The sequence below is a fragment of the Sceloporus undulatus genome, chromosome 2 (genome assembly GCF_019175285.1).
Source record: "Sceloporus undulatus isolate JIND9_A2432 ecotype Alabama chromosome 2, SceUnd_v1.1, whole genome shotgun sequence".
NCBI lineage: Eukaryota > Metazoa > Chordata > Lepidosauria > Squamata > Phrynosomatidae > Sceloporus > Sceloporus undulatus.
Window position 1 is genome coordinate 305658952 of NC_056523.1, and position 26450 is coordinate 305685401.

Genomic DNA, 26450 nt, shown 5'->3' on the forward strand with positions numbered 1-26450 from the left:
ACCACAGCCAGTCCAGTGGTAATAATAATTGCTCATTAGTTTAAACAGGAGCTGGAGGGCCATCTCTCAGGAATAGTTTAGTTGTGGGGTTGGACTAATGGCCCTGAGGTACCTCAAATTGTATGATATTAATTTTATTGACATTATGAATTCCTTAATACTTTAGAAAGATTAAGGAATTAGTAATGTCAATAAAATGCAGATTTTACCCCAAGTCCATTAATCCAACCCCACAGCTAAACCATTCCTGAGAGATGGCCATCCAAGCCTCTGGTATCTAGAGTTTCTCAGACTGTCAGTGACTGATTGGATTTCCTGTGTAGGTTGTTTTTATTTTATTTTATTTTATTCTGAGGTTACGCCTTGCATATGATCATCCTTCACTCCCTTTTCCATTTTTACAGTATGATAGAATGCAAAACATCCAAAAATCAAAATGAGCAAAATCAAATGTTTTCCACCTAAATAACCAAAGGCAGTAAACATAAGATGAAATGAAAGCAAAATAAAATTACATAAAATAAAAAACACTTCTAGTGTAGAATATTTCATCAGAGAATTTCAGTCTCCCCCCCCCCCCTCCGTGGAAAAGCTGGTTTTTCCTGAGTAGATACAGCCTGCTGACAATCAGAGCATGTCATTTTTGTTTTGCTGCATCATGGTTTGCTGAAGAACATAATGGGACATTTTTCATCCCATTACATTACATTGTTTGGGAAAGTATTCCAATGGCAGAAAGAAATAGTTTTATTTGGGTATTTTTATCCCCTCCTTTTTTTATCAATAGGGGAAAAAATACACATAGCAAGTGACTGAATTTGGTGAAACTGCAACAGTACAAGTGTTAGTGCTGCAGAATTCCTACACAGGATGTTGACCTCTGTGTGGATTCTGCAATCAAATGTGACTCTGGAGATTAAAATATCCTATCCTAATGCTGTATAAGAGTTTAATAAATGATATATACTTCCGGTTCATTCATGTATTTAAAATGGTATTATTATGTACCTTCAAGTCATTTCTGACTTATGGTGATCCTAAGGCACAGAATTTTCTAGGCAATATTTGTTCAGGTGGTGCCTTTGTGTCCTTCTGAGGCTGAGAGCATATGACTTGCTCAGGGACACTCTGCAGGTTTCCATGGCCAAATGGAAATTGAAACTTTGGTCTCCAGAGTCGTAGTTCAATGTTTGCTACACTGCGCTGGCTCTTAAAATTGTATATCTGAGGTCCAAATCACACTACAGAAATAATCCAGTTTGAGACTGCTTTAACTGCCCTGGCTCAGTGCTAATGAATCCTGGGAATTGTATTTTATTGTGGCACCAGAGCTCTCTGACAGAGAAGGCTAAATGTCTCAGTTCCCATAATTCTGTAGCTTTGATCCAGAGCAGGTAAAACAGTCTCAAACTGGATTATTTCTGCTGTGGTTTTGGACATGAGTTAAATTCACATTTATTTGTCTAGCTGGTAATCTTAAAATGCCACGATTATATATTTTCTATCAAAATATGTTTACAGTATAAGAGATAAATAGATTTTTATTGTTTTCTGACTAATGCAAGCTTTATTAAAATGTTCAGGTATTTAATGGATTTTAAACCATTTCTCAGAACAGGCAAAAGCTACATCTGTTCCAGGCTCTGCAACAGCTAGATCTCCAGTGGTAAAATCAAAGCTATCAGTGAATGCACCTGAGTTTTATCCCTCAGGATATAGTTCTAATCTTACAGTAAGTACTTAACATTTTCTTTCTTTCTTTCTTTCTTGTCCATTCCCAAGCAGTTTAGGCAAATATATTAGTTAACTATGCTTGGAAGAGATGGCATTGATCTCTGAAGCCACACCATTTAGTCCTAGATATTTCCATTGGTGTTGTAGAGATCTGTTTTCTATATTCACTAAGAAATTGCCTTCTGCCCAGGGTCCCTTTCTGGGAGAAAAGTGGCATATTAATTAAATAATTAATTACAATTGAATTGCTATCTTTTATAGTTTCTTTATAGAATCATAGAGCTGGAAGTACAGTAGCACCAGGGGTTCATCTATGCATCTGCATCTGAGGAAGTAGATTTAAGACTCTGAAAACTCATGCTTCCAAATTTTTTCTTTCATTTAGTTTCAAAGGTGTTACAAGATCTCTCTACAAGAGTCATCCAGACTAACCTCTTGCCATTGCATTAGCTAAACATCCCTGACAGATGGCCATCCAGTCTCTGTTTAAAAACCTCCAATGAATAGGAACCTACACTTTCGCCTGTGGTATAGTTCTTCCCATCTGAAAGTTCATCCTAATGTTTATGTCACAATATATTTTCTTGTAATTTGAAACCCACTTATCTTAGACTTCCTCTCTGGAGCAACAGGAGGGAAAGCATGTTCCATCTTCTGTGTTTATAAGTAATCAGTTAGGCCACCTAGTCTGTTGAGGTATTTAATTTTCTAAGAAAATGCTTTGAGGACAGTTTGAAACCTTTTACTAGTGACATGCATAGGTTGTTTTGTTTTGTTTTTTAAAATCATATATAATGTATGTATACATTATTTCTAATGTATTTATATATAAAGTTAACCTAGCCCTTCTATGTCAGGGCCTCACTGATGCTACATGTAGCACTGGTGGGATCAAGTAATGTAGGTGGGGAAATTACTGTGAATTTTTTCTCCCTCAATACTTAATGGTCTCCTGCAGATGTGACATGACATGTTCAATGGAACATGTCTGCCACAGTTTATCAAGCTGTGACCTTTTGTCATGCTGTTATTAACTTTGAACACTTGATGTTTCCCCTAATCTCTCATTTCCCATGCTTATCCCCTTAGCTCTGAGGTTTGTTTAACACTGAAGGAAATGGATGAGTTAGGAGGAAGATTGAATTCTTACTTAGGAAAAAGCATTTTGTTCTGTTTTTGCAAGCTTAGCAATGTTCCCTTCAATTAAAAGTGTACTGTTTTGTGTTAAGGCCCATATTTAACAGTTAAACTGTAGGTTCTTTGAGCGTCAGGCTGAGTGTTAACTTATAACTGTAATTTTCCCTTTTTTCCCCTTTACTTTTTAAAATAAAGATGCTTCCAAGAGTACAAGCTTCAGTTTAAGTAAACAAGCATAAGGGTTGCTCCGCCCTTTATATCAGGCCTCTCACACCCCACTGGAACTGCTTTTCAATCTGCAAATACAGATATGTGTGTTTGTTAAACTCATCTTTAAGCATAAAGGTCATCTCAGACTTGTTTCCTAAATGAAATACAGTACAACAGACACAAAATATTAAACATTTAATAAAGTAGTAATAAAGCATGTATCCTATGCTATTCAAACCTAGGATGAAAAGCAACGAGAAAAGGTATCAGGGGAAAGGTGAACAGCTGTCCATCTGTTCAGAGAAGATGCCAGCCACAGATGCTGGCAAAACATCAGGAATAAACTCTTCCAGAACATGGCCACATCACCTGAAACACCCACAAAAAAGAACATCCACTAACACTTTTTTTTCTTCCCCCTTATCTGCCAGCCCAGTATGCCACCCAAAAATCTGCTCCAAAGGATTTATAACTCCCTGGAGTAGATTACGACAGTCCATGGATAACTAGAACAGGGAATGTCCCCCTCCCTCCTAGTTCCACAGATGGAAGCAATTCTGTTGGTGAAACTGCAGAATAATATTCAGCCCTCTGATGCTATATGCTAGAGAATCTTTACAAAAGTTGACTAAACATGCCTAGGAAAAATCACATTGTGCAGCAATCACCAGTGCCTCTGTGAGTGTCTGAAACAATTGCAACATCATCTGGCCAAGCCTTAAATGTTGAGGGCATGTAGCATATCACCCGAGACTCTTTTAAATTGTTCCATTTGCAGTAATATTTGTTGTTTCGCAGTGCTGTGCAGTTTTTCAATCATAGGTATCAGTCATGTCTGGACAAGAAAACAGCACAGTAGAAGTATCTATTATAGTTTGGTCCTCAAATTTTACATATGCACAGCATAGGAATAATCATAAATAGGAAGATGATGATTTTAAGTTTGTTGCCTATATTTACTTTCAGGAATCTTCTTTGGAAGATGGTAATGGTGGCAGTCCAACGCTAACGGAATATGTGCAGGACTTTCTAAGCCACCTTGCAGAACAGCCAGCTTGCTTTGAAACTGAAATAGCACATTTTTCAGAAACTTTAAATGGTTCTGTTACTACAGATGAAGCATTACAAGAACTGGTTGAACTCATTTACCAACAGGTAACCGTGCACCTGTGCCTGAATGTAATTGACAGGTGAACATTTTATATGTAAAAGCAATTTTGGTGAATTTCTGACATCATAATTGAATTTATCAATGCATTCTTTTAAAGTGAATAAAGGACTGAGATGGAGTTTTCAAGGATTTGAATATTAGTTGTATACACTGAGAATATAGCTTTTCCATATAACTTTAACATAGTAAGAGAAAAGAGTGTGGCTTTGAACACTAAGCTGCAAAGCATTCACATTCACTCTGTTTGCCTTAAAGCTTAATATGAAATTAGCCTGTGTGTTTTGCAGTATAATTCTGAAAGACTTTTGAGATACTTACATTTTTGTTACAAGAATTAAATGTGAGACTGGGTATTTCTATTGTTCTACTTTGTTTTCTTCCGAAGAGTAGACTGAAGTACTTGAAAGTTTAGGAAAGACTTTAAAATGCAATGATTCTGTTACAACAAGAAAATATTAGCCCCCTAGTCTCATATTTTGCTCAACAATAAAATAATTTAGTAAACCAGTGAGTCCTATACTTTCAAAACAGTATCATAGAATCGTAGAGTTGGAAGAGACCACAAGGGCCATTCAGTCCAACCCCCTGCCATGCAGGAAATCTCAATCAAAGCATCCCCGACAGATGGCCAGCCAGCCTCTGCTTAAAGACCTCCAAAAAAGGAGACTCCACTACACTCTGAGGGAGCGTGTTCCACTGTCAAACAGCCCTTACTGTCAGGAAGTTCCTCCTAATGTTGAGGTGGAATCTCTTTTCCTGCAGCTTGCATCCATTGTTCCGGGTCCTGTTCTCTGGAGCAGCAGAAAACAAGCTTGCTCCCTCCTGAATATGACATCCCTTCAAATATTTAAATAGGGCTATCATATCACCTCTTAACCTTCTTTTCTCCAGGCTAACCATCCCCAGCTCCCTAAGTTGTTCCTCATAGGGCATGGTTTCCAGACCCTTCACCGTTTTAGTCGCCCTCCTTTTTAAATTGTGGTGCCCAGAAATGGACACAATATTCCAGGTGGGGCCTGACCAAAGCAGAGTACAGTGGCACTATTACTTCTCTTGTTCTAGACACTATACTTCTATTGATGCAGCCTAAAATTGCATTGGCCTTTTTAGCTGTCGCATCACACTGTTGACTCATGTTCAACTTGTGGTCTACTTGGACTCCAAGATCCCTTTCACACAGTTTCATTCTGCCAGGTGTCCCCCATCCTATATCTGTGCATTTCATTTTTCTGCCCTAGTGCAGTACCTTACATTTCTCCGTGTTGAATTTCATTTTGTTAGCTTTGGCCCAGCTTTCTAGTCTATTCGGGTCACTTTTTTATTTTGATCCTGTCCTCAGGGGTATTAGCTATTCCTCCTAATTTGGTGTCATCTGCAAATTTTGTAAGTATGCCCCCAATTCTGTCATCCAAGTCATTGATAAAGATGTTGAATAACACTGGGCCCAGGACAGAGCCCTGTGGGACCCCACTGGTCACTTCTCTCCAGGATGAAAAGGAGCCATTGTTGAGCACTCTTCGGGTTCAGCCAGTCAGCCAATTCCAAATCCATGTAACAGTTACCTTGTCTAGCCCACATTTTACAAGCTTGTTTGCAAGAATGTCATGGGAAACCTTGTCAAAGGCCTTACTGAAATCAAGATATACTATATCCACAGCATTCCCTTCATCTACCAAGCTGATAAATCCTGGCTAAACAATGTAAACCCACTGGGTGACCTTGGGCAAATCACACTCTCTTAGCCTTAGTCAGGTCTACTGTTCTACTGCAAATTCAAAACAGCCAGTCTCAGGCGCTGTTCTTTTTACACCCAGTCACCTTGGGAGCAGCACCCAAGAAGCTTCTCACTTGTGCTGGCCTTGTGGTGGTTTTAAGGGACCCTGAAAATAAGTTTTGCACAACCTTCATCCCCACCATGGTCCTAAAGGCTGCTGGTTCCCCTTTTCCAGTACTCTGACTAAAGGTCCCCACCACCAGCAGCATGCTTAAAGTATGGAGAAATTAACTATAAACAAATTATTCCAAACTTAAGCATTTATGCAACCAGGTTGCAAAATATTCTGTAGTATCACTAAGCCATTTTTTGTTAATCAAATGGATTTATACATTCTTGTTTTAGAGAAATAAATTCCTATATTGTTTCCAAAGTTAATTTTGAAATTTACATGAGAACAAGTAGGTCTTAGTATGTAAGTACAGTCAGTTCTGCTATAATTCTGCTATAATTTAGTGGACAATTGCCATAATTGTCCACTAAAACCCGGGACAAAATGTAGGACAAAATCTAGACCAAACTGTAGGACAACTGCAGGTCAAAACTCAGCCTAAAATGTAGGACATTTAAGAAAAATGGAGGACTTTTGTTCTGCAGTTGTCCTACAGTTTGGTCTAGATTTTGTCCTACGTTTTGTCCCAGGTTTTAGTGGACAATTATGGCAAACCTATAATGAGTGTTTTTACAATGCAAATTATCAATGATGTGATTAATTAATAGAGGGGCACTATTCATAGAATGTGAACTTGCCCTTCCACAAGGCAATTTCTTGGGTCTGACAAATGCTTATCACCACTCTGTGCGCTCTGTCCTTTCTATTCTACCACTTCATTTCCCACCAGAGTCCTAGTTCTTTTCTCCTCCACCTCCAAACCTTTGATCACAAACCACTACTACCAGACACATTTTCTTGAGACCATCCAGCTGCCTCCACTGTTGCTGCTGCACAAATATACAACACTTGGCTAGGCATAGGCTCTTAGGAGCAGCAGTAATGAAGAACACTGACTCCTGCAATGTGAGGATGTGTAGCTTCACTGTTGCTTCTTCTGAGAGCCTACTCCTAGCTAAATGTTGTGTGTCTGTGCAGAAGCAGAGGAGAAGCAGGTGGTGACAACAGATAGGCATGGATGCAAAGAAACTCCTGAGACCCAGCCAATTTTATTTTATTATCAGCAGATTAAAGTTTGTGATAAGGTCAATAAATAGCTTAGATACGAGTAATCGTTTTTTGAGATCTGCACCTAACCCTATTTTTCCCATAAGTCCTTTAATTTTTAGACTGAGAATTTCTATAAAATGCCGGGTTTTTTAGGAACACAACTATTGTGTTATAGCAGAACTTAAACTGTGGTACATAACAATTATAGGAGCCCTGGTGGCGCAGTGGTTAAATGCCTGTACTGCAGCGATTCACTCAAAACCACAAGGTTGCAAGTTCAAGACCAGCAAAAGGGCCCAAGCTCGACTCAGGCTTGCATCCTTCCGAGGTCGCTAAAATGAGTACCCAGACTGTTGGGGGCAAATTAGCTTACTTGCTAATTAGCTTACTTGCTGTTCACCGCTATGATCTTTGGAATAGCGGTATATAAATAAAACAAATTATTATTATTATTATTATTATTATTAATTCACTAAGAAGTTTAAATATAACTTTTTAGATATAAGAGAGAAAATTTCAACCCATTTTCTTCATTTAAGCCATTCATTTCTTAATGCAGCTGTGCCTACTTCTGTATTTTAACTTTACTGCCCTGACATAATCCCTAACACTTGAGTCTGCTACCTAGGATTGATTAAAGTTACAGTCTATCAGCATCGGAGGGTTACAGTTGCTTGATCTTTTCTTGATAGAACACATGAACTCTCATTCTTTACAGAAGCCACAAAAGTATGAATCACTATGGTCAGTGAGTCAGCTTTATTCCTAAGTATGTAGACACAAGATTTCACTTAGTCTGCGTTGTTTGGCAAGGAAATTCTAGATCAGGACTATACCAGCTGAGAAGGTAGAGGCACAGACTTTCCTATTTTTGGCTCTTACCATTCACTGCTGGCTTTAGCCGTGCCTATCACCAGTATGCTGCCCGACAGTTTTGAATTTACAGTCAAGGTTTCCTGAATTTACAGTGAGCAAAGCAGTAACTATATTCTCAAGGACACACTCTTGAAAAAATTCTAAAAATTCTGAATGTTATGCATCTGAGTTCTCACAAACTGTGAGAAAACCAAGAGCTAGACATACTTTTTGTATCTTTCAATGCCAACTGTGCTCCTCATTAAAGATTTCCAGAGACAGTTGTTTTTGTATTACCTTTCCCCCTTTTCCATTCATGAAGGTTAGCAGTGATGTGGCTTTGTGGTTTCAGAAAGAAACTTAGAAAAATAAGGGGCTTGAAGTATTACAGATGGCAAAATTCTCTCCCAAATTGCTTAGAATAGATAAAAGAAAAAGGGTGCACACTTAATTATGTGTTCTCCCAGAGGACTCTTCATTGTCTGAACAGACTGTCAACCACTTTTAATCAACAGGTTGGCATCAGAAAATAACAGTAGGGTATGTCATTTTAAAAATAAATTGTTGTTCTCTTTCTAGGAAAGAAAAAAAAGCTACAGTATGCAAAATAGAATCCCTATGTTATTTTCGTGATACTTAATATTTTTTACTTGATATTCTGCCTATGAAATTATATTGGTGGAAAGACTTGGAAGAGGCATTAGACCTCTTTGTCCTGTGCCCCTTTTTCATACGAAGATGTGAATATATAATCTAGAGAGATTCTGGATATGTTTTTTTTTGGGGGGGGGGGTTCTCCCTGACACTGTGAGAGAAATGTCTTGCTGCATATCTGCTTACCTGAGAGGGAGGTAGAGTTCTGCTTCTAGTCTCCTGTGGTGGCAGTTTATCTCCAGCAACAAGCATTCAATGGATTTTGGTTTATATGTTTTATTATATGCTAGCTGGCTTGGGCATTTAGATGTTACATGTAAGGGATGTTGTTGTTGTGTGCCTTCAAGTTGTTTCCAACCTATAGCAAGCCTAAGGTGCCCCTATCACAAGGTTTTCTTGGCGAATTTATTCAGAGGGGGTTGAATGCTGTTCTCTCGAGTCTGACTTGCCAAAGGTCACCCAGTGGGTGTTTGTGACCAAGAAAGGTAAATGTATACATTTCAATAAAAGTCAGATTTCCTAAGTCTTTAGTGGAGGCCTGGCAAATGGGCTCTCATGGGATCCTTAAAAGCCAATTAGTGCGTCTAAGACTGTTCAATTGAAATTCTTGTGGTGTGTTCCAGCAATATGTTTCAGATAATTCAAAATCCTGACTTCCTACAAAAACACATTGTTTTGTTTTTTATAATTACAATTGTTCTTTTGTTTTAAGGCTACATCTGTCCCAAATTTTTCATACATGGGTGCAAGGCTGTGCAATTACCTTTCTCATCATCTCACAATTAATCCACAAAGTGGTACCTTCAGACAGTTATTGCTTCACAGGTGAGTATGTGTTGGATGGCAAGTTCTCATATCAAAAGGATTGGTCTTGTTTTGTGGTCTTCCAACATATGATTTCAGGAGAGATTGCCCAACAGGCATTCACAACAGTTTTATTTTTTACAAAACTAATACTCTTTGTCACTTTTTGGTCACTTTACATCTTAGAATTTTTTAGCATGGTGTGATTTTTGGTTGAGGAAAAAGTAAAACGTAAATATAATTCTTCATGGTCCCTGTGAGTCATGCGAGTGGGTTTATCTATGCCTGCTGGATACATTGTTCAGAACCTTCATTTAACTTGCAGATCATTGGCAAGCCCTCCTGTTTACAGAAACTACTGGTTAAAAGTTTCCTAAAGGATTACATGAACTATCATCCTCCAGTGTCATGTCTAACACCTCAGTGGAGCTTGGAGTTGATTCTTTCCCAACTGTCCAGGAAATCCTTTAAGCTAATGGCATCTTGCAATGTTTGTCTACTTACCTAGAAGACGACTTTCCCCAGAAGGGCAGAAGAGCTTTGTGCCCTTAACACAGATCTGCCTTAGCTCTGGTTTCATAGGAGAAAGGTGGTTCTTAGGTTAGAATCTCCTTTCCACCAAACATAGTGACAGCTTTTCACAAGAATTGGGGTATTGTGTTGCCTGCACTGATGCACAATCCAACCTCAGATTTGGAACATGCCCTTTGTTGCCTTGTGTCCCTGTACTGGGAGGAAGGTGGGATATAAATAAACATAACAACAACGACGACGATGATGATGATGATGATGATGATATTAGGTGGCCACTAGCCTTTTATGTGAACAGAACTGCAACTTTCTGCAAGTCCCAGAGACTTTTGTCTGCTACTCCTTCAGGAAGAAAGGACTGCCAGTATCTTTGCAGCTCCTTTCAAATTGGGTCATTTCCAGCATTCACCTGGCCTATGAACTTGCCAGACATGGCTTGAGTGTGCAGCCACTCTACCAAGGCTGTGGCTACGTCATCTACCTTTCTAAGAAGTGTTCCTTTGGAGTATATTTGCTGAGCAGCTACATGGTCACAGTGTTTGACCTTCATCTCCCATGAGATAATGGATGCAGGGTCCAGGTCTAAAGCCAGTTTTGAGACAGCTATGCTGTTCTTTTGTCTTGCATAATACTCCTGCTTCCTTTGGCTAGTAGCTTTTTAGTCTCCCATTTGCGTGAGTCACAAAGTTCACGAAGGAGGAGGACAGGTTCCTCACCCATAACTGTAGAGTGGTAATTCAAGAATTTACACAACCCCGCACATCCTCCCCTCATTGTATTCTGCTCCTCCTCAGACCCTTGGCTGCTGCTTCAGTGTCCAGGAAACTGATGGTTTAGACAGGAAGCGCACTGGGTAGGCACATGGGGAGTGGGCGAGGTGACGACTTAAACACTGGCATAATGGCTCTAGAAGGTTCCGAATGTTGGACGGCACAGATGCAGATAACCCCACCTGTGTGAGTTCCCAGATGACCACTTGAAAAACTACAGTTACCAGTGAACAACCTGTCCATATATCTGCTTCTTATTTCTGCTCCTGTGTCTGGTGTTTCAGCTTCAATGTCACGGTAGATGCCTTCCCAGATTTCATTGGAGAACATGCTGACACAATGTCAGCCAACAAACCTTCATTCAACCTGTGTATATTCCATACATATGTATGTAGGGGGGGAAATTGAACCTGTTTGTTAGCCCTCTCAGCTTTTCTTTTAGTTTACAGTTAGACTATTAAATGCATGTGTGCATATAGTATGCACACACAAAAAGACACATTTCTAGAGGCAGAGGGCAGATTCTTCCTTCATGAGTGAATGACAGTGGGTCATTTAAAGTCAGAAGGGACACAAGATAAGTGATCTCAAGTTTTGTTTGTTCACAGTTGTGTTCTGGATAGTTTATCACACATTGCTTCATGAAACTCAGTGGTAGGTACCTGTGCATGTAGCTCCACCACAGCCCATGGCCCTCCAGATGTTAGACTACACCTCTCATCACTCCTGATCTTTGTCCAGGTAGCAAGGCTGATTAGTATTGGAATATAACAACATCTTTAGAGGGCCACAGTCTTCCTAGCTTAGCACTAGAATGTGACAGACCCCAGGAAACTGGTAGAGTGGGGAACAGGTGTGGCTGCGGTCTCCCGAAGGGTAGATCTACCCCACCCACCCACCCCAGTCTTCTACAGTTGCCTACCCCAGCAGTAGAGAGTATGAATGATTCATTTAATTGGTTGGATCATGCCCAGGTCCATTCATTACTTGAAATCCTGGATATGTAATTAATTTTCTTTTCTGTATATCAGTCATTTGCTTATTGCCCCTTAGTATCTATTTATAGCTCTATGTTTTTACTCAGTATTTTTATCTTAAGTAGGTGTTTTTAATAGCAAAAACTGGAACATGTTTTAAATATAATAGTAAAACGAAATCGTGACCCAGGCTTTCCTTTTTAGGTGCCGAAAAGAGTATGAAAATAGAGATGAAGCAGCAAAGGGAGATGAAGCTACACGAAAAAGATTTCATGCATTTGTGCTATTTTTAGCTGAACTTTATCTAAATCTAGAGGTAAAAAGGTTTTCTGTCTAAGTTAAAATAATTTTTCAAAATTTATAACAACCAGACATTTAATGAGCTCTGCTCTGGTGCCACAACTAACTACACTTTCCAGAATTCCATAGCATTGAGCCCTGGCAGATAAAGTGGTGGCAAATCGGATTATCTCTGCAGTGTGGATGCAGCCTTAGAGATAATTAGCAGTAGTAGTCCAGCCTTGAGGTTACCAGTACCTATACCACTGCAGCCATACTTAGGCCTGTAAGCAGAGCCACGGGGCAGTGTCCAAATGCTGGACACCGTGACTCTGCCCCCATCATGTCATGATGCCGCACGCCCTTCTAGATGACTAGGCCCTGGTGCTGCATCTAGACAATGCAGCGCCAAAAGGACGTCAGAAAGCCATGCTGCCGTGCCTATGACGCCCTTCAGAGTTTTTCTGGCTCTTTTTTGTGCTCCCTAGAGGCCAGATCAGCACTGCAGCACCGATCCGGCCATTAAAGGGGTGGCTGGATGCCGCCCATCTGTCCAGGCCCTCAATCCATATCAAAGAATATCAACAATTGGTGTATCATCCAAAACTAATAAACAGCAGTCTGAAATCACGTGGGTCTTCCATGATAAAGAAAAATCTAGAAGCACCCCATTTTATTTATTTTAATCATTGATAGATGCCTAACTCATTATACTTGCTCATTTCCTACTATGGAGTTTGAACACAATATTGTTAGCATCTTTTTCCATCATATATTTTTTTAAAAATTGCTAGAGTCTTTTCTTTCTTTCCAAGTCAGTACAGATCAAGGAATGTCCTGAAGGAATGCTTAGATATTATTCTTAGAGTTTATGATTACCAGTGGTAGTGCGCACACACACACACACACACACACACAACCCTGAACACTGTATTGGCCAGTGTATCAGCTCTCTGATCTTAAAGGCAAGTATTGCAGCACAGTGGGTCAGGAAACAAGCTATTATACTTTAATAGCATGAATTACAAAGACTAGAAAATGTAGCTTTAGTTCTGTAAAGGTATCTGTAAAAATATAAGGTATTAATAAGTTTGTGACCTCTCTTTCAAAAAAACATACCAAAGAGTTATGTTATGACTTTTGGGTTGACTTCCTAACTAAAATGAAAGAGGAGTACAGTCGGCCCTTCTTATACACGGATTTTTTATACACGGATTTAAGCATACACGGTTTGAAAATGTTCCAAAAAAGTATAAATTTACCTTGATGTTCCATTTTTTATTAGGGACACCATTTTGCTATGTCATTATACTTAATGGGACTTGAGCATACACGGATTTTGTTATACACGGGGGATCTTGGAACCAAACCCCAGCGTATAACAAGGATCCACTGTATTCTGCTGATTTATTGATAGCAGATAGAAAACTTCTAGAGAATGGAAAATAGCTAACCTGACTTACTACAAAGAGGTTAAGCTTCAGCGTTAGTTTCTGCTTCTCTTCTTCTTAAAGTATTTTTACTGTTATTACTAAAAATTACTGTTATTACTGATATTTAAAATTACCTCTGACAATACATCCTTCCATGCAAATAATTTCAGAGAGGCACATATAAACACCACATATGGGGAAAATGAAATATTATAGAATAGTCCAGAATTGTTGCTATCAGCAGTCAGTTTTGCTTTGTGTGCCTGTTCCCACAAGAATATTATTTTTAGACTATTAATACTCATGCATTACATTATAATAAAAACAGGGCAAAAGTGTGAAACGTATATACTGATATATTGAGTGTGATAGATATAGAGCTATACTGTATTTCTGTTTGTGGAAACAGTTTGGCTGTGACCACATGCATTAGTGATCTAAGAACTACAATGTTCTGTAGAAGCTCTCATGGGAAAAGCCCTGGCTATAAAGTTGGGGCTCATTGACATTTGCTGGTCTTGGGCTAATGCTCAATCTGGTCAAATTTTTAACCATTTTGTTCCAAACAAGTCATTTCCTTGGATTTTCAAACAATTTTTGATCAGATACACAAAAGTTAACAAAATAAATATGGTGCAGAGCATTGTTCTATAGAACAGTGTTTCTTAAGCTGTCCGATGTAACAGACTGGCAGGTAATTTTTTTCTCATTGAGTCAGGGGACAGCATAATATTTGTGTCTATTGACTACAAGTTTTTCTTCTTTTTCTTTTCTGGAAACTTGCCACCGTGGACAACCAGTTCAAGTAGCACTAGCATAGACCAGTTAGGACCAAAACCAGTTGTTAATCCCAACTAGAGTAGGTTCATTAAATTGGTGAAGCTTACTTAAGTATTGACTTGACCAGTTCTTAACTGATTAGTGGGTCTGCTGTAGCTGGAGCTAATAATTAGACTGCGGCCTTAATTTTATGTGATATTTTTACTTTTTTCAAGTGGTATCAAAATGCATACAGTGGATTAAGAGTTCTTAACTCCTGAAAAGTTCCATAGCTTCATTCTATTAGATCATCCATGAAATATGCAGTTAATTTGCAGTTAATATGAGGGAATATAAATCTAGATACTTGGGTATTCATAACTTCCAACATTTTAAAGTTCATTAGCCAATGGTTCTAAAGTGACAGGACTAATCTTAATATACTTGTAACTGCTCAGACTTTTATTTATTTATTTTTGTATATTTATAGATTAAAGGAACTAAAGGTCAAGTAACTCGAGCAGAGATTCTTCAGACTGGACTTCATGAATTATTAAACACTCTTTTTTCTAATCCTGTGGACAACAATTTAATATGTGCAGTAAAACTACTAAAAGTATGAGCTTTTTGTTATTTGGGGTTTTATTTACTAGTTTTTGAAAATGCTGTTGATGCTGATTACTTTAAAGAGATGCTTGGTTTTTGTCACTTAACATAGCATATAAAAGGTGGATTTGGACCAGCAACCTGGTTTGAGATTATCAGTCATTAATGAACTTCGCAGATAAATATGTTAGTCTCTGACTAAGCTATTTCATAGAGTAGTTGTGAAGATCAAAAGGGTTAATTCATCATAATTCATCTTAGAGCAAAGTGTAAAATAAAAGGACATAGAGATAATAAATGTGTGCCCCTCCCCATGGGCTTTGATTTAGTTTTGTTCTTATGGACAAGCACAACATCTTTTGTTTTTCTGTCCGATAGCATGATACCTTCAAAGGGCAGTTTAAGAGTACAATCTTGTCCATATTTGCTTGGAAATAAGTCTGAAAAATTGAAATACGGCATGCTCTCTAGTAAAGAAAAGAAAACTGTTTTTCCCCAGTTTTCTGTGAAGTGCATCATAACTGGCAAGCCACTGACTAGTGTCAGAGCTCTTTAAACTAAGATCAATCTTTTCAAAAATCCATGAGTATTCATTAGAATGCTGTATAGCCTTTCTGACTGTAATATATCCACATGTAATCATATCTAATGGACATTTTTGCAAGTAACTATTCAAAGTTCTGAACAGAAGAATAAGAAGATGTATGCAGATGTAGTATGCGACATACATATTGTAAGGATGCCAGCAACATTTAGTTTTTGTGGATAAACAAGTATTAATGAAAATGTGCTCTCTTTGCAACTTAAGGGCTGTGCAGACCAGCCATTAAGGCCATCCTGGGGGCGGAGCCGGGGTATGGCGTCCATATGACACACTCCCCAACACCACCGCCATAGCAGCGTGACGCTGCACACCACTCCACATGGCACGCAAGATCATGATGCTCCTCTGGCACTGCGCTTACACCACGCAACAGCAAAGGAGCATCTTAAAGCCGCGGTGCCATGGCTATAGCACCCTTTCCAAGGTGGCAAATGGAACTGCTTTTTGCATCTCCTTTTTGCATCCTGGGAAGGCCAGATTGGGGCCACAACCTCAATCCAGTACAGCTGGAGGTGGCTATAGGCCGCCTCTTAGGGGCGATCTGCACAATCTCTTAGTTCATAGCACCTTGCAGATGTTTTCACGCCCTTTGCCTTTTCCATATTTTGTTATTAACCGTCTGGATCTGAAATAAGTTTAATTGGCATTGTTATACACAATTTATACAAGGTACTCAACACTAGAAGGTGCTACATATCTTTTTATTGCAATACAAAAGTTAAGACATAAACCAAATCAGTATTGCGTTGTACTTGTCCCAGTGAATCACTATTGGATGAAGCACCTTTGGACAGCCATTACAGTTGTGAGTCTTCTTAGATTAGTCTCTCTCTTGCGCATATCAATCCTGCTATAATTTGCTGATTTTTCTTGGTAAATATAACTCTAGCTATGTCAAGTTGGTAGGGGTACTATTAATGAACAGCATTTTTCAGGTCTTATTACTTGTTATTATCCTCTAGAATGTACACATTGGCAGGTTTCATTTTTATTGATTTTATTGATTGTATGTACAGCGCTGTGTAAATCTACAATGCTATATAAATAAAGTATAATAATAATAATAAGGTTGAGGTCTGGGCTTTCACTGAGCCATTCTAAGACGTTCAGGTTCTTGTTTTTCAACTACAGTACTCCAGAGGTGAACCTCTGCTCCACTTCTAGATCTCTTGCAGACTGAAACAGGTTTTCCTCCAGAATTGTCTTGTATTTGGCTCCGTCCATCATGCCTCCAGTCCTGACTTTTCCCAGTCCCTGCTCAGACAAGGCATTACCACCATGTTGCTGTCATCACCATGCTTCACCATGGAGATGGTGTGCTGGGACAATGAGAGTTGTTGGCTTTGCACAACACCTAGCTTGTATTTTGTGGCAAGGTCAAAAAGTCTAGTTTTAGTCTCAGTAGACCAGAGAACCTTTTCCCAAAGGTTTGCTGTTTTGCCTTTTTGCAAATTCTGAATGAGTTTTGAAATTGATGTGATTCAGCAATGACTTACTTCCCACTCTTTTATGAAATGCAGATTTGTGAGTTATCCGGGTGATAGATGTCTTATCCATTCTATCTCTCATCTAAGGTGCAGATCTCCAGCTTTTATGGAATTACTGTAGATTTAACAATTCTGAGACATGTTAATTTGGGAAATGTTTTTTATAACCCAAGCCTAATTGGGACTTCTTCACAACTTTCTCCCAGATTTGTGATAGCTTCTTGATCTTCATGATGTTCTTTGTTTAGATATGCTCTTCAACAAATTTTGGTGCCTTCTAGAATCATATGGCACTGGAATTGCACACATGTAGCTTCTGGAGGCTGTTGCAACCAACAATTGCCAGTTTTGGCTTACTTAATGTTTATGCCACAAAATTTTTACATCTGTACAGTGTTGAGTATTGTATGAACATCGAGCAGTTATAGTGCCAATTTCATCCATTTCAGTTCTAGGTTTAACAGAACAAAAGGTGGAGAGGTCAGAGCACTGGTGGTGGGGATGAAAATTTTGTGCAAGTCACTGTAGTATGATTAGAAAAGCATACAGTCTGGACCCCTCAGTTCTATGGCTCTGAAGACCCCTGCATCATCAGTTAGAAAATGCTTTTGAAATGGTTCAGTACACAACCAATTATATAGAAATTTCAATAGGTTTTGAAATCACTTTTGAAAATGCCTTTGTTAATAACATGCTTTCCCTAGTTGACAGGATCTGTACTGGAAGATGCATGGAAAGAAAAAGGAAAGACTTATATGAATGATATAATACAGAAGATTGAAAATGTTGTCTTGGATGCAAATTGCAGCAGGTAGTAGGAAATTCAGTGGGGTTTTTTTTTCCACTTTTCTTTGTATGTGATAATAATTCCTTGCTTATTTCTTAAGGGGTACATAGAGCAGTAACAGAGCAGTTTGTAAAGCTTTTGCTCATTTATTTAGTTAAGGATTGTCATTGTATTGTCTATAATACGAATTACAGTAAAACGTCTGTTGTGTTAATACCATTCTCAACTAGTTCAGTCTTGTAATTCGTAACTGCCTGGTTTGTGACTCTTTGTTTTACATTTATTTAAAAGAACATTGCAGAGCCTCAACACAAGTGTGTTTTGAGGATCCTATAGGGAAATGAATGACTTGTACACACCTCAGTAGTTCTCCATAATATTTCCATTAGTTAGGGACTGGTTTGGTCAAGATTGCCATTGTCAGTATAGGCTAGCCAGTAAAAACAGTTAATACTACAGTGGACCCATCCTGTTGGTGGGTTGGTAATCTGCGGATTTGGCCACTCGTGGATCACCATACCCCATATTATTCAATGACAATGCTGATTCCTCTGCTCACATGTTGCTGCCATTGAATAATATGCAATGTGACAGTCCATGTTTTTTGCCATCCGCGAGGGGTACCAGAACCAAACGCCCATGGGTAGGAAGAGTCCACTGTACTGTTATAAACCAATATTAAATTAATCATCAGACATTGGGGTGGACAGGACTGATTTTATTTTAATATATGAAAGATAACAGACAGCACCAGTTTGCAAGATCTGTTAGAGGACATTCCATAAATGGAGGACAACTCAAGAGAACTCCCTTTTTCTGAAAGTCTGTCTGAAGAAGAGTGTCCAGTAGATCTCAGTTTTGTGCAAGTTCTGACAAAATTAAAAAGTTGCCTTTTAATTCATAACTTTTTAAACTTTTAAAATAGTTTAATTGTTTTTAAATTTTATATTTGTACATTTTAATGTTTTTATACTGTTTTTAAATTGTATTGTTTTAAATTTGCTTTTCACCGTCTTGAGACCTTATATTGGAAGAAAGGCGGGATATAAGTAAATAAAATAAATAATATACAGTAAATAAAGTTATCCTTGAGACTGGTTGATTTATAAGTTAAAACCACCACTTCGGATTGTACTAGAAACAACCTATGAGTCAGTACAGATGTGCTATTGCATTCGTTAAAAAAAAAGCTGTTCTGATTGTACTGTTTCATGATAGTTATTATGTTGTTATATTTATATATCTGTCCCACTTTTTTACTAGTTTGTGATTCAAGGCAGCTTACAGCAAAAAAAAAATAGCTAAAATATACAAATATAAAACATACAAAAAGTTTAAAATATAGTTCAGCTATAAAAAATAATAAAAACTGTTATAACCATGAACGATTAAAAAGAAAACAAAAAATTCAGCATATTGTGAAATATTATTAAATTACATCATTCCCTGTGAACTATCAGTCTTCTAAGGCCTGCCAAAATAAACAAAGTCTTTACCTGCCTGCAGAAAGATAGCAAGGAAAGTACCACTCTTACTTCTCTGGTAATGAAGTTCCAGAGCCTGAATAAATGATTATTCTGATACAGTATATGTATCATTTTTAGTGGGTTTTTCAGGCTATGTGGCCATGTTCTAGAAGAGTTTATTCCTGACGTTTTGCCAGCATCTGTGGCTGACATCTTCAGAGAATGATGGCATGGAAGAGAGTGTATCATTATATGTATCATTTTGCTTTATAAAGTGTAGGATAAGTACCTAAATTAATATGCATAAATGAAGCATACTTGTTATGCTACCATGATTAACAACCTGACTGCTATATTTTGAACAAACTTGAAGTTTCCTAATAAATTTTGGCTAGCTCCAGATATTCATCCTTCAACCTTTAAAGAAGGACAGGCAATAAATCTAAAGAGCTGTAACTGACAAATGCAAACACTGAAATGTCTCTGTGTCATATTTACTATATATATATATACACACACACACACATACACACACACACACACACACACATACATATACATATACATATACATATATACACATACACTGGTGATTAAGATTATATTTATATCAGTTGCATGAAAGTATGGACCTCAGATTTAAACTCTTAAGAGAAATGTGGATGATGATTACTTCCAAATTTAATTCCCAAGAAACTATGAATGAGTAGTTTTTTCCCCCTATCATTAATTTAGATTGCAATTAGTGTGTATAAATTTCCCCTTAATACTGGAAACAGTGATTTTTATTTTGTATTTTTGTCTGTTTCAGAGATGTAAAGCATATGCTTCTGAAACTAGTAGAACTACGATCAAGTAACTGGGGAAGGGTACATATAACTTCAACATACAGGGAAGCAACTCCAGAAAATGATCCCAACTATTTTATGGTAATATTTTTAGATAGATTTTATCAGAATATACATGTAAAGCTAAACATGAGAAATCAGTGGAAACGTATTAATAGATGTGTTTTAATCTTAGAATGAACCAACATTTTACACATCTGAAGGTGTGCCTTTCACTGCAGCAGATCCAGGTACTTCAACAATTTGTTTTTGTCTCGTTAATGAAGTTAAATGTTAAGATTTACATTTTATACACATTTACAGGCACACAATTTTAATGGCTTTTCATATAATGCTGTCATTGGATGGCTCTGTTATCTGGAATCTACCCAAGAACTTTACTGTAACCGTGATGGACAGAAAAGCAACAAGAAACTCCTTACTTCACCCAGAATGATACAATTAAGTCTAGTGCCACCTTGTGCAACACGCTACATAATAATGCAATCAACATAGTGGCATGTAGAACTATTGCTATTTTTCTCAATTATTAGCAAATTATTATTAGGGATAAGCAAAAATTAGAGAGTTGAATATGACTTTTTTCATTATTGCTTCTAATACAGTAAATATTTGCAGAATCTCATCTACTCCTTTTTTAATTTTGTGTGAATTTGTGCCATCATGCTCATTTGCTTAATTTTATCACATCCTTTGGAGTGCATGGTAAACCTTTCTAGACATCCACTTTTTGGGCAAGGAAAATACTCTAGTAAGCTGTGTCTTATAGACAGATCAAAAGTGCATGCATGTGATTGGGCAAACCCAGCACTGGTTTAAAAAACATTTCTCAATCTCTGGTCCTCCAGATGTTTTTAACTTCATCTCCCAGATTTTGTCATCATTGGCCATGCTGGCAAAGGCTTCTGGGTACTGAAGTCCAAGACAGCTGGAGGATCAAAGGGTTAGAACCTCTGGTTAGAGGGAATTGTGTATGGTCCAAAACACACTGCAGAAATAACGTGTTTGAGACCACTTTAACTGCTCTGGCTCAGTGCGAGGGTATTCTGGGAACTGTAATTTTCTGAGACATTTAGCCTTCTTTGTCAGAGAGTTCTGGTGCCACAATAGACTACAATTCCCAGGATTCCCTAACACTGAGCCAGGGCAATTAAAGCCATATCAAGTGGATTATTTCTGCAGTGTGCTTTGAACCTATGACTGTGAAACACAGAGATCAGGATAAGTAAAGATTATGAAATGAAGTGAAAGAAATGATATACGGTGGACCCTTGTTATCCTGCTGGGGTTTGGTTCCAGGAACCCCCGTGAATAACAAAATCAGCTCAACTCCCATTAAATACAATGGCATAGCAAAATGATATCCTTTATATAAAATGGAAAAATCAAGGTTTGATACTTGAAATTTATATATTTTTAAAAATATTTTCAAGCCGTGGATGCTTGAATCCGTGTATAAAAAATCCATGCATAAGGAGGGCCCACTGTACCTAAATTAATTGTCATGATGTCCATACAGCTACCAGCTTATGTTTTTGTTGTTATGAGCAAGTGTTTGCTATGGATATATTGACTAAAATGAACTTGGAAATGCCACCTAATTTTTTAAAAATACCATTGTTATAGATTACCAGGAGAAATATCAAGAACTCCTTGATAGGCAAGATTTATTCCAAGGTTGTGAAGAAAATGGAACAGATCTATCAGGAACTGGGGACATGTAAGTTCTTTTTTCATAGCTGTTTTATAATTTCATTCTGATAGAAGTTTTGAATTATGCACTGCTTTTCAAGAGCACTCATGTCTAAAATACTTTGCTACTTATATACCAAAAAAATAGTATGCATATCTGATATGTCTCTCTTCTTACATTTTTGCCTCATTACTTACTTTGGTATGACATCACACTATAGCAGATACAGCATGATCACTAGTAGTGATTCAGACCTTTGTATAAAATAGTGTTGACTTTGAAAATAATATTTTCAGAATAGCTCAAACAAAATGGTATGAGACTAATGTTGCCCATCCAGTGCAGTAAATCTCCTGTTCACAAAATTACTGATTCCGCAGTACAAGCAAAAGGAAACCAAAATCTTGGGATGTTCATTATTTGCTCAAGCCCTTTTCAGACATTTGCACAATTTGTTATCTCCCCACACATATGCACACATGCCAGCTATCATACTCTCTAGTGATTGGGATGCACATTTGTTCACACAAAAAAGCAAATCTGCATGACTAAAACACAAACCATTCCCCGTCAGAAAGCAGGGCTTGTTTGCAGTGTAAGGATTCCATTCTTAGAAACAGCTACAGCAAATATTTCCCAATCAAACTATTTACACTTCCACGGTTAAAACGTAAGTTGCATTTGGATACTGTGTGAACCTCACTGATAGAATATGTTAGTCAAGCATTCTGTGACACAGTTGCAGAAACTTGGATAGTGAAATCTTGTGCTAGCACATACAGAGCAGTTTACAAAACAGGACAAATGAGTGAAATTCTGCATCTTTCAGTTTATCCCTAAGTTTCCCTTTTGAAAGAATGTATGCAACCTAGTTGTCAATATTATCTTTAATACTTGGTGGCATTTCTTTACAAATAAGCATGAGTTGCACAGAATGCTGTTGCATTAAATTGATGCTATCCACTAAAGATGTGAAGGCCCAGGGAAAAAAGGGGAAAGTGGGGATTTTCTATTCCCCCCCCCCAAAGCTTTTTCCCCAAGAAAAGGGGGGGGGGGGGGGAGCAGGTTTGATTAGAGAATGTTTTCTTTTGGTATTATATATGTACAGACAGACCAAAATAAAGTTGCTTCGGGTCACTTTGGAGGTATACTGTTTAAATGACACACACGTTTTAAGAGGCCAGAAGCTGTGCCAAAGCTGTGCTCCAGTCCTTAGGACTAGAGCATGGCTTTGGTGCGGCTTCTGGCCTCTTAGGACGCGTGTGTCATTTAAACAACATACCTCCACATTGACCCAAAGCAGCTTTATTTTGGTCTGTCTGTACGGGCCCATAAATAATTTTTTAAAATGAAGGTTCATATTTTTTTTATTTTCTTATTTTTTATTTTTTGAAAAGCTATATAACAGAAAGGTTTTTTCTGCAAGACTATATATAGTGTCAGATCATTTGGATGCTTGACTTCAGTATCATTTCTTAGTTTTGGGAGGATTTTGGGGTGGGTGAGGACCTTGTGGCTCCATTTGAAACAAAAAAAAACCTCTTTAAAAAAGGAAATTCAGTTTATAATTATTATCACAATAAACTTTTATTTTAATATTCCAAACATTATACTTTTTTGCCAAAGCAAATTAGATGTAAAACATAATAGTATTTTTATGTTCCTAAAGTGAAGTGACTTTGCATCTGTAAAGGTTTTTTTTTTTTTTACAGATGCTGTTACTAATATCACATTTTTTTCCCATTTCTTTCTTAAAATTTCCATTTTCTCCCTGCAGGGAAAATGGGAAGAATAGTTTTGATTTTTTCCATGGCTTCAAAATTTTCAGAAATCTTATGTCTCTGCTCCCAAGTTTGTTCATTGCCAAGGGTTCATACATGCATGGGACCATAGTGCTAATAGGGTTGTTTTGTATTAATTTCAAAGACTGATGTTGGAATATCTGGGTAAAATAAGACTCTAACAGATTAATTTGTTATAGATTGTTTGATGATGACGACGATGAGGACGAGATGGACCCTGAAATTGAAGAAGCATATGAAAAATTTTGCTTAGAATCAGAACGCAAGAGGAAACAGTGAAACATTTCACATGAATATTCATATTTTTTAAAAAAAAAAAAACCAACAGCATAGGTATGAATAGCAAGTAGATGGGATGGAAAGTTTTGGTCTAAGTAAAGGAAATTAAGTTCATCCAAGTTATGCAATTACTGTTTTGTTGAACAATCTGCCAAAAAATGTAAACAAATCCTGTAACTTAAACAATCTGTATATATCATAGTTTATTTTATGTACAGTTAAATAAACCATGCTTGGGCTGGAACAAATTTTGTTTGAAACATGCCACGGATCTACAAAATTGAGGTTTGTTGTATTAAAAGTTATTATTTTCTGAATCCCTTCAAATCATAAAGTACATTTTGACTTCTTTGTGGAATGGATTTATACTCTTTCTCTCTCCTTCATATAGTACATAGTTCTCATCCCATATTTTTAAACTCATGGAACTGCCAAATATGTTTTTAATTGTTATACAATCATGAAAACTGGAAGCACCCAAGGAAAAACTGCAAATACATATTGTTTTCAAACAGCTAGATATTTGGTAAGATGTTTTAATTCATTACCATTAACTTCATCAAATTAGTTTCGTTCAGATGTCATCTTAGTAATTCTCCCAACTGCTGTTTAAAAAATGAAGAGTACCTCCCATTGTGCAGATTTTTTCTGGCAAAGCCATAGCTTTCCATAATGCACAAGTTGGCTAAATTATGATCAGGTTGCTTTCAAGCTATGAAACTTCACAAGGAAACAGAGTTCTCCATTTTCACAGCACCCATGATTTAAAGAAGCTTTTCCAGGGTTCAGGTTCAAAGATGCTGGCAGATAAATACTCTAATCATTGGCCATTCTAGCTGGAGAAGATAAGAGTTGTAGTCCAAAATCTTGAGACCTAAATTTTGGGAAATCTGGTTTTAGATTCAGTTTCATGCCTGAAAGTAGTAGCCATTCCCTCTTCTTCGAAAACACATTAAATTGTTTTTAGTTAAAAGTAGCACAAACATTAGTTCTGATATGCAGTACAGTGCAAGTATTGCATTATAAAGCATCTCATCAGTTCTGCCACTCCTAAATTTAGTTAATTTAGGTACGTTATGCAGCCACTAGTTTCATAATAGAGAAAATAACAAATTCTAAATATGTCTGCTGGTTACTGTATCTTCCCTTGTAATCATCTGTTTTTGTCCCTGTTAAAAATTTCCCAGGACACTTCTAAAAAATTTGTTTCTCATTTTATATTGAATAGATGAAGTAGAGTCTATTTCCTAACACCAAGTGTGTTTGTAGAACTTTCCAAGAAGTAGGTTAAATAACACACATGAAGACAGAGATTGTAAATATGCATGTAAATAGTGCTGTTTAATATTGCACTGTTATAAGTTGGTACAGTTTGTGTCTGTTAATGCAGTTAGCATCTACTACATCTGGTTATTCATTTGTTTAGCTAATTAGTTAACACCATATTTTAAAAATAAACTGATTTGTTTTGTTGGGTATGCTTTTGTCTTCCTGTTAGTGTCTTTATATTCTTAACATGGATTCTTTCCAGATTTTTCTTACTTTGCTTTCATGCTAAGCAGCAGCAGCATCTCCATACCTGCTGGCAGGTGCATCCTTAACACATTCCATTTATCATTATTTTTTAGCTTGGCAAAATAATACTGCAATTAATATGCACCAACACGTTCAGTAAATTAAAAGCCACAAAAAATAGTTGGAATCAATATTTTTGAATGCTTCATTGGGGATCTGTCAGTGGCCCTTCTCATTCCTCACACATTTACTGTTGCTCTCCCCACCCACAACCCCACTCTCTGTTCACTTAACATATTAGAAATATATATACATACTTACATAGGCCCTCTGTACATAAATGCTATTTTTTTATGTTTGCAGTTGAATGCACAGCTAAGAAACTTGAATAATGAGCATAGTGATTCTCTGTGCAATAAATGATACATAAGACCCTTTGATCAATCGACTGTTCTGCTGGGCTGCCGATTCATTCTTGGCATACAGTATTTTCTTTTCCCCTTCTCAAACGTTTTTCAGAGAAATATGGGCCTCCTGTATGGCTATGGAGGCTGGGATTGGGTGAATCTGATTAGAAGAGCAGGTTAGAAGATCAGATCTGTAGAGACTGGGAGACCTCTCTCTCCAGCCTTGGAGCAGATGATCCAATATGTCCTGTGACTTCTGAGATGCCATCCTAATGTCAGACTAAAGGAGTGCCCTGTGCCTGACAAGTATTCTCTGGAAGCTGAGAATGGTAGATTGGATGGATCAGTTTTTATTCTTTAGTCCTTCCTCTGAATTTGACTCTTAAGTTCTAGGTAACATCCATCAAACAGTTTATTTGATAGTTGAAATCATAAACACAAACTACAGTATCAAAAATTATGTTATTGTCCAGATCATCCATTTGTTTTCACTTAATGAGCAGGAACACATGTAACTGATATGTATTGTCTTTAGTATGTATCGAGCTGGAATCATACAGCCCTCCAGATGTTGGTCATCAATTGCCTGCATCCCTCACCCAGCTAGAAATTCTGGGACTTGTAGTCTAACATCTGGAGGGCGGCATCACTCCCACCCTAGACTCTGGTGGAATGTAAGGTATTTCATAGAGAATGCAATAATTAT

The 26450-nt window shown here is 37.5% G+C and overlaps 1 protein-coding gene across 1 annotated transcript in view; it reads left to right on the forward strand.

The window, feature by feature from the left end:
• PAIP1 (poly(A) binding protein interacting protein 1) overlaps positions 1-25298 on the forward strand; it is a 30215-nt gene extending 4917 nt beyond the window's left edge. Inside the window, exons 3-12 of the mRNA XM_042447837.1 lie at positions 1614-1732; positions 4048-4236; positions 9410-9522; positions 11984-12095; positions 14741-14866; positions 17652-17758; positions 20012-20129; positions 20224-20278; positions 21675-21768; positions 23723-25298. Of these exons, the coding sequence (XP_042303771.1) occupies positions 1614-1732; positions 4048-4236; positions 9410-9522; positions 11984-12095; positions 14741-14866; positions 17652-17758; positions 20012-20129; positions 20224-20278; positions 21675-21768; positions 23723-23822 (1133 nt within the window). The 3' untranslated portion in view covers positions 23823-25298. The remainder of the gene's footprint in view (positions 1-1613; positions 1733-4047; positions 4237-9409; positions 9523-11983; positions 12096-14740; positions 14867-17651; positions 17759-20011; positions 20130-20223; positions 20279-21674; positions 21769-23722) is intronic.
• The last annotated feature ends 1152 nt before the right edge of the window (positions 25299-26450 follow it).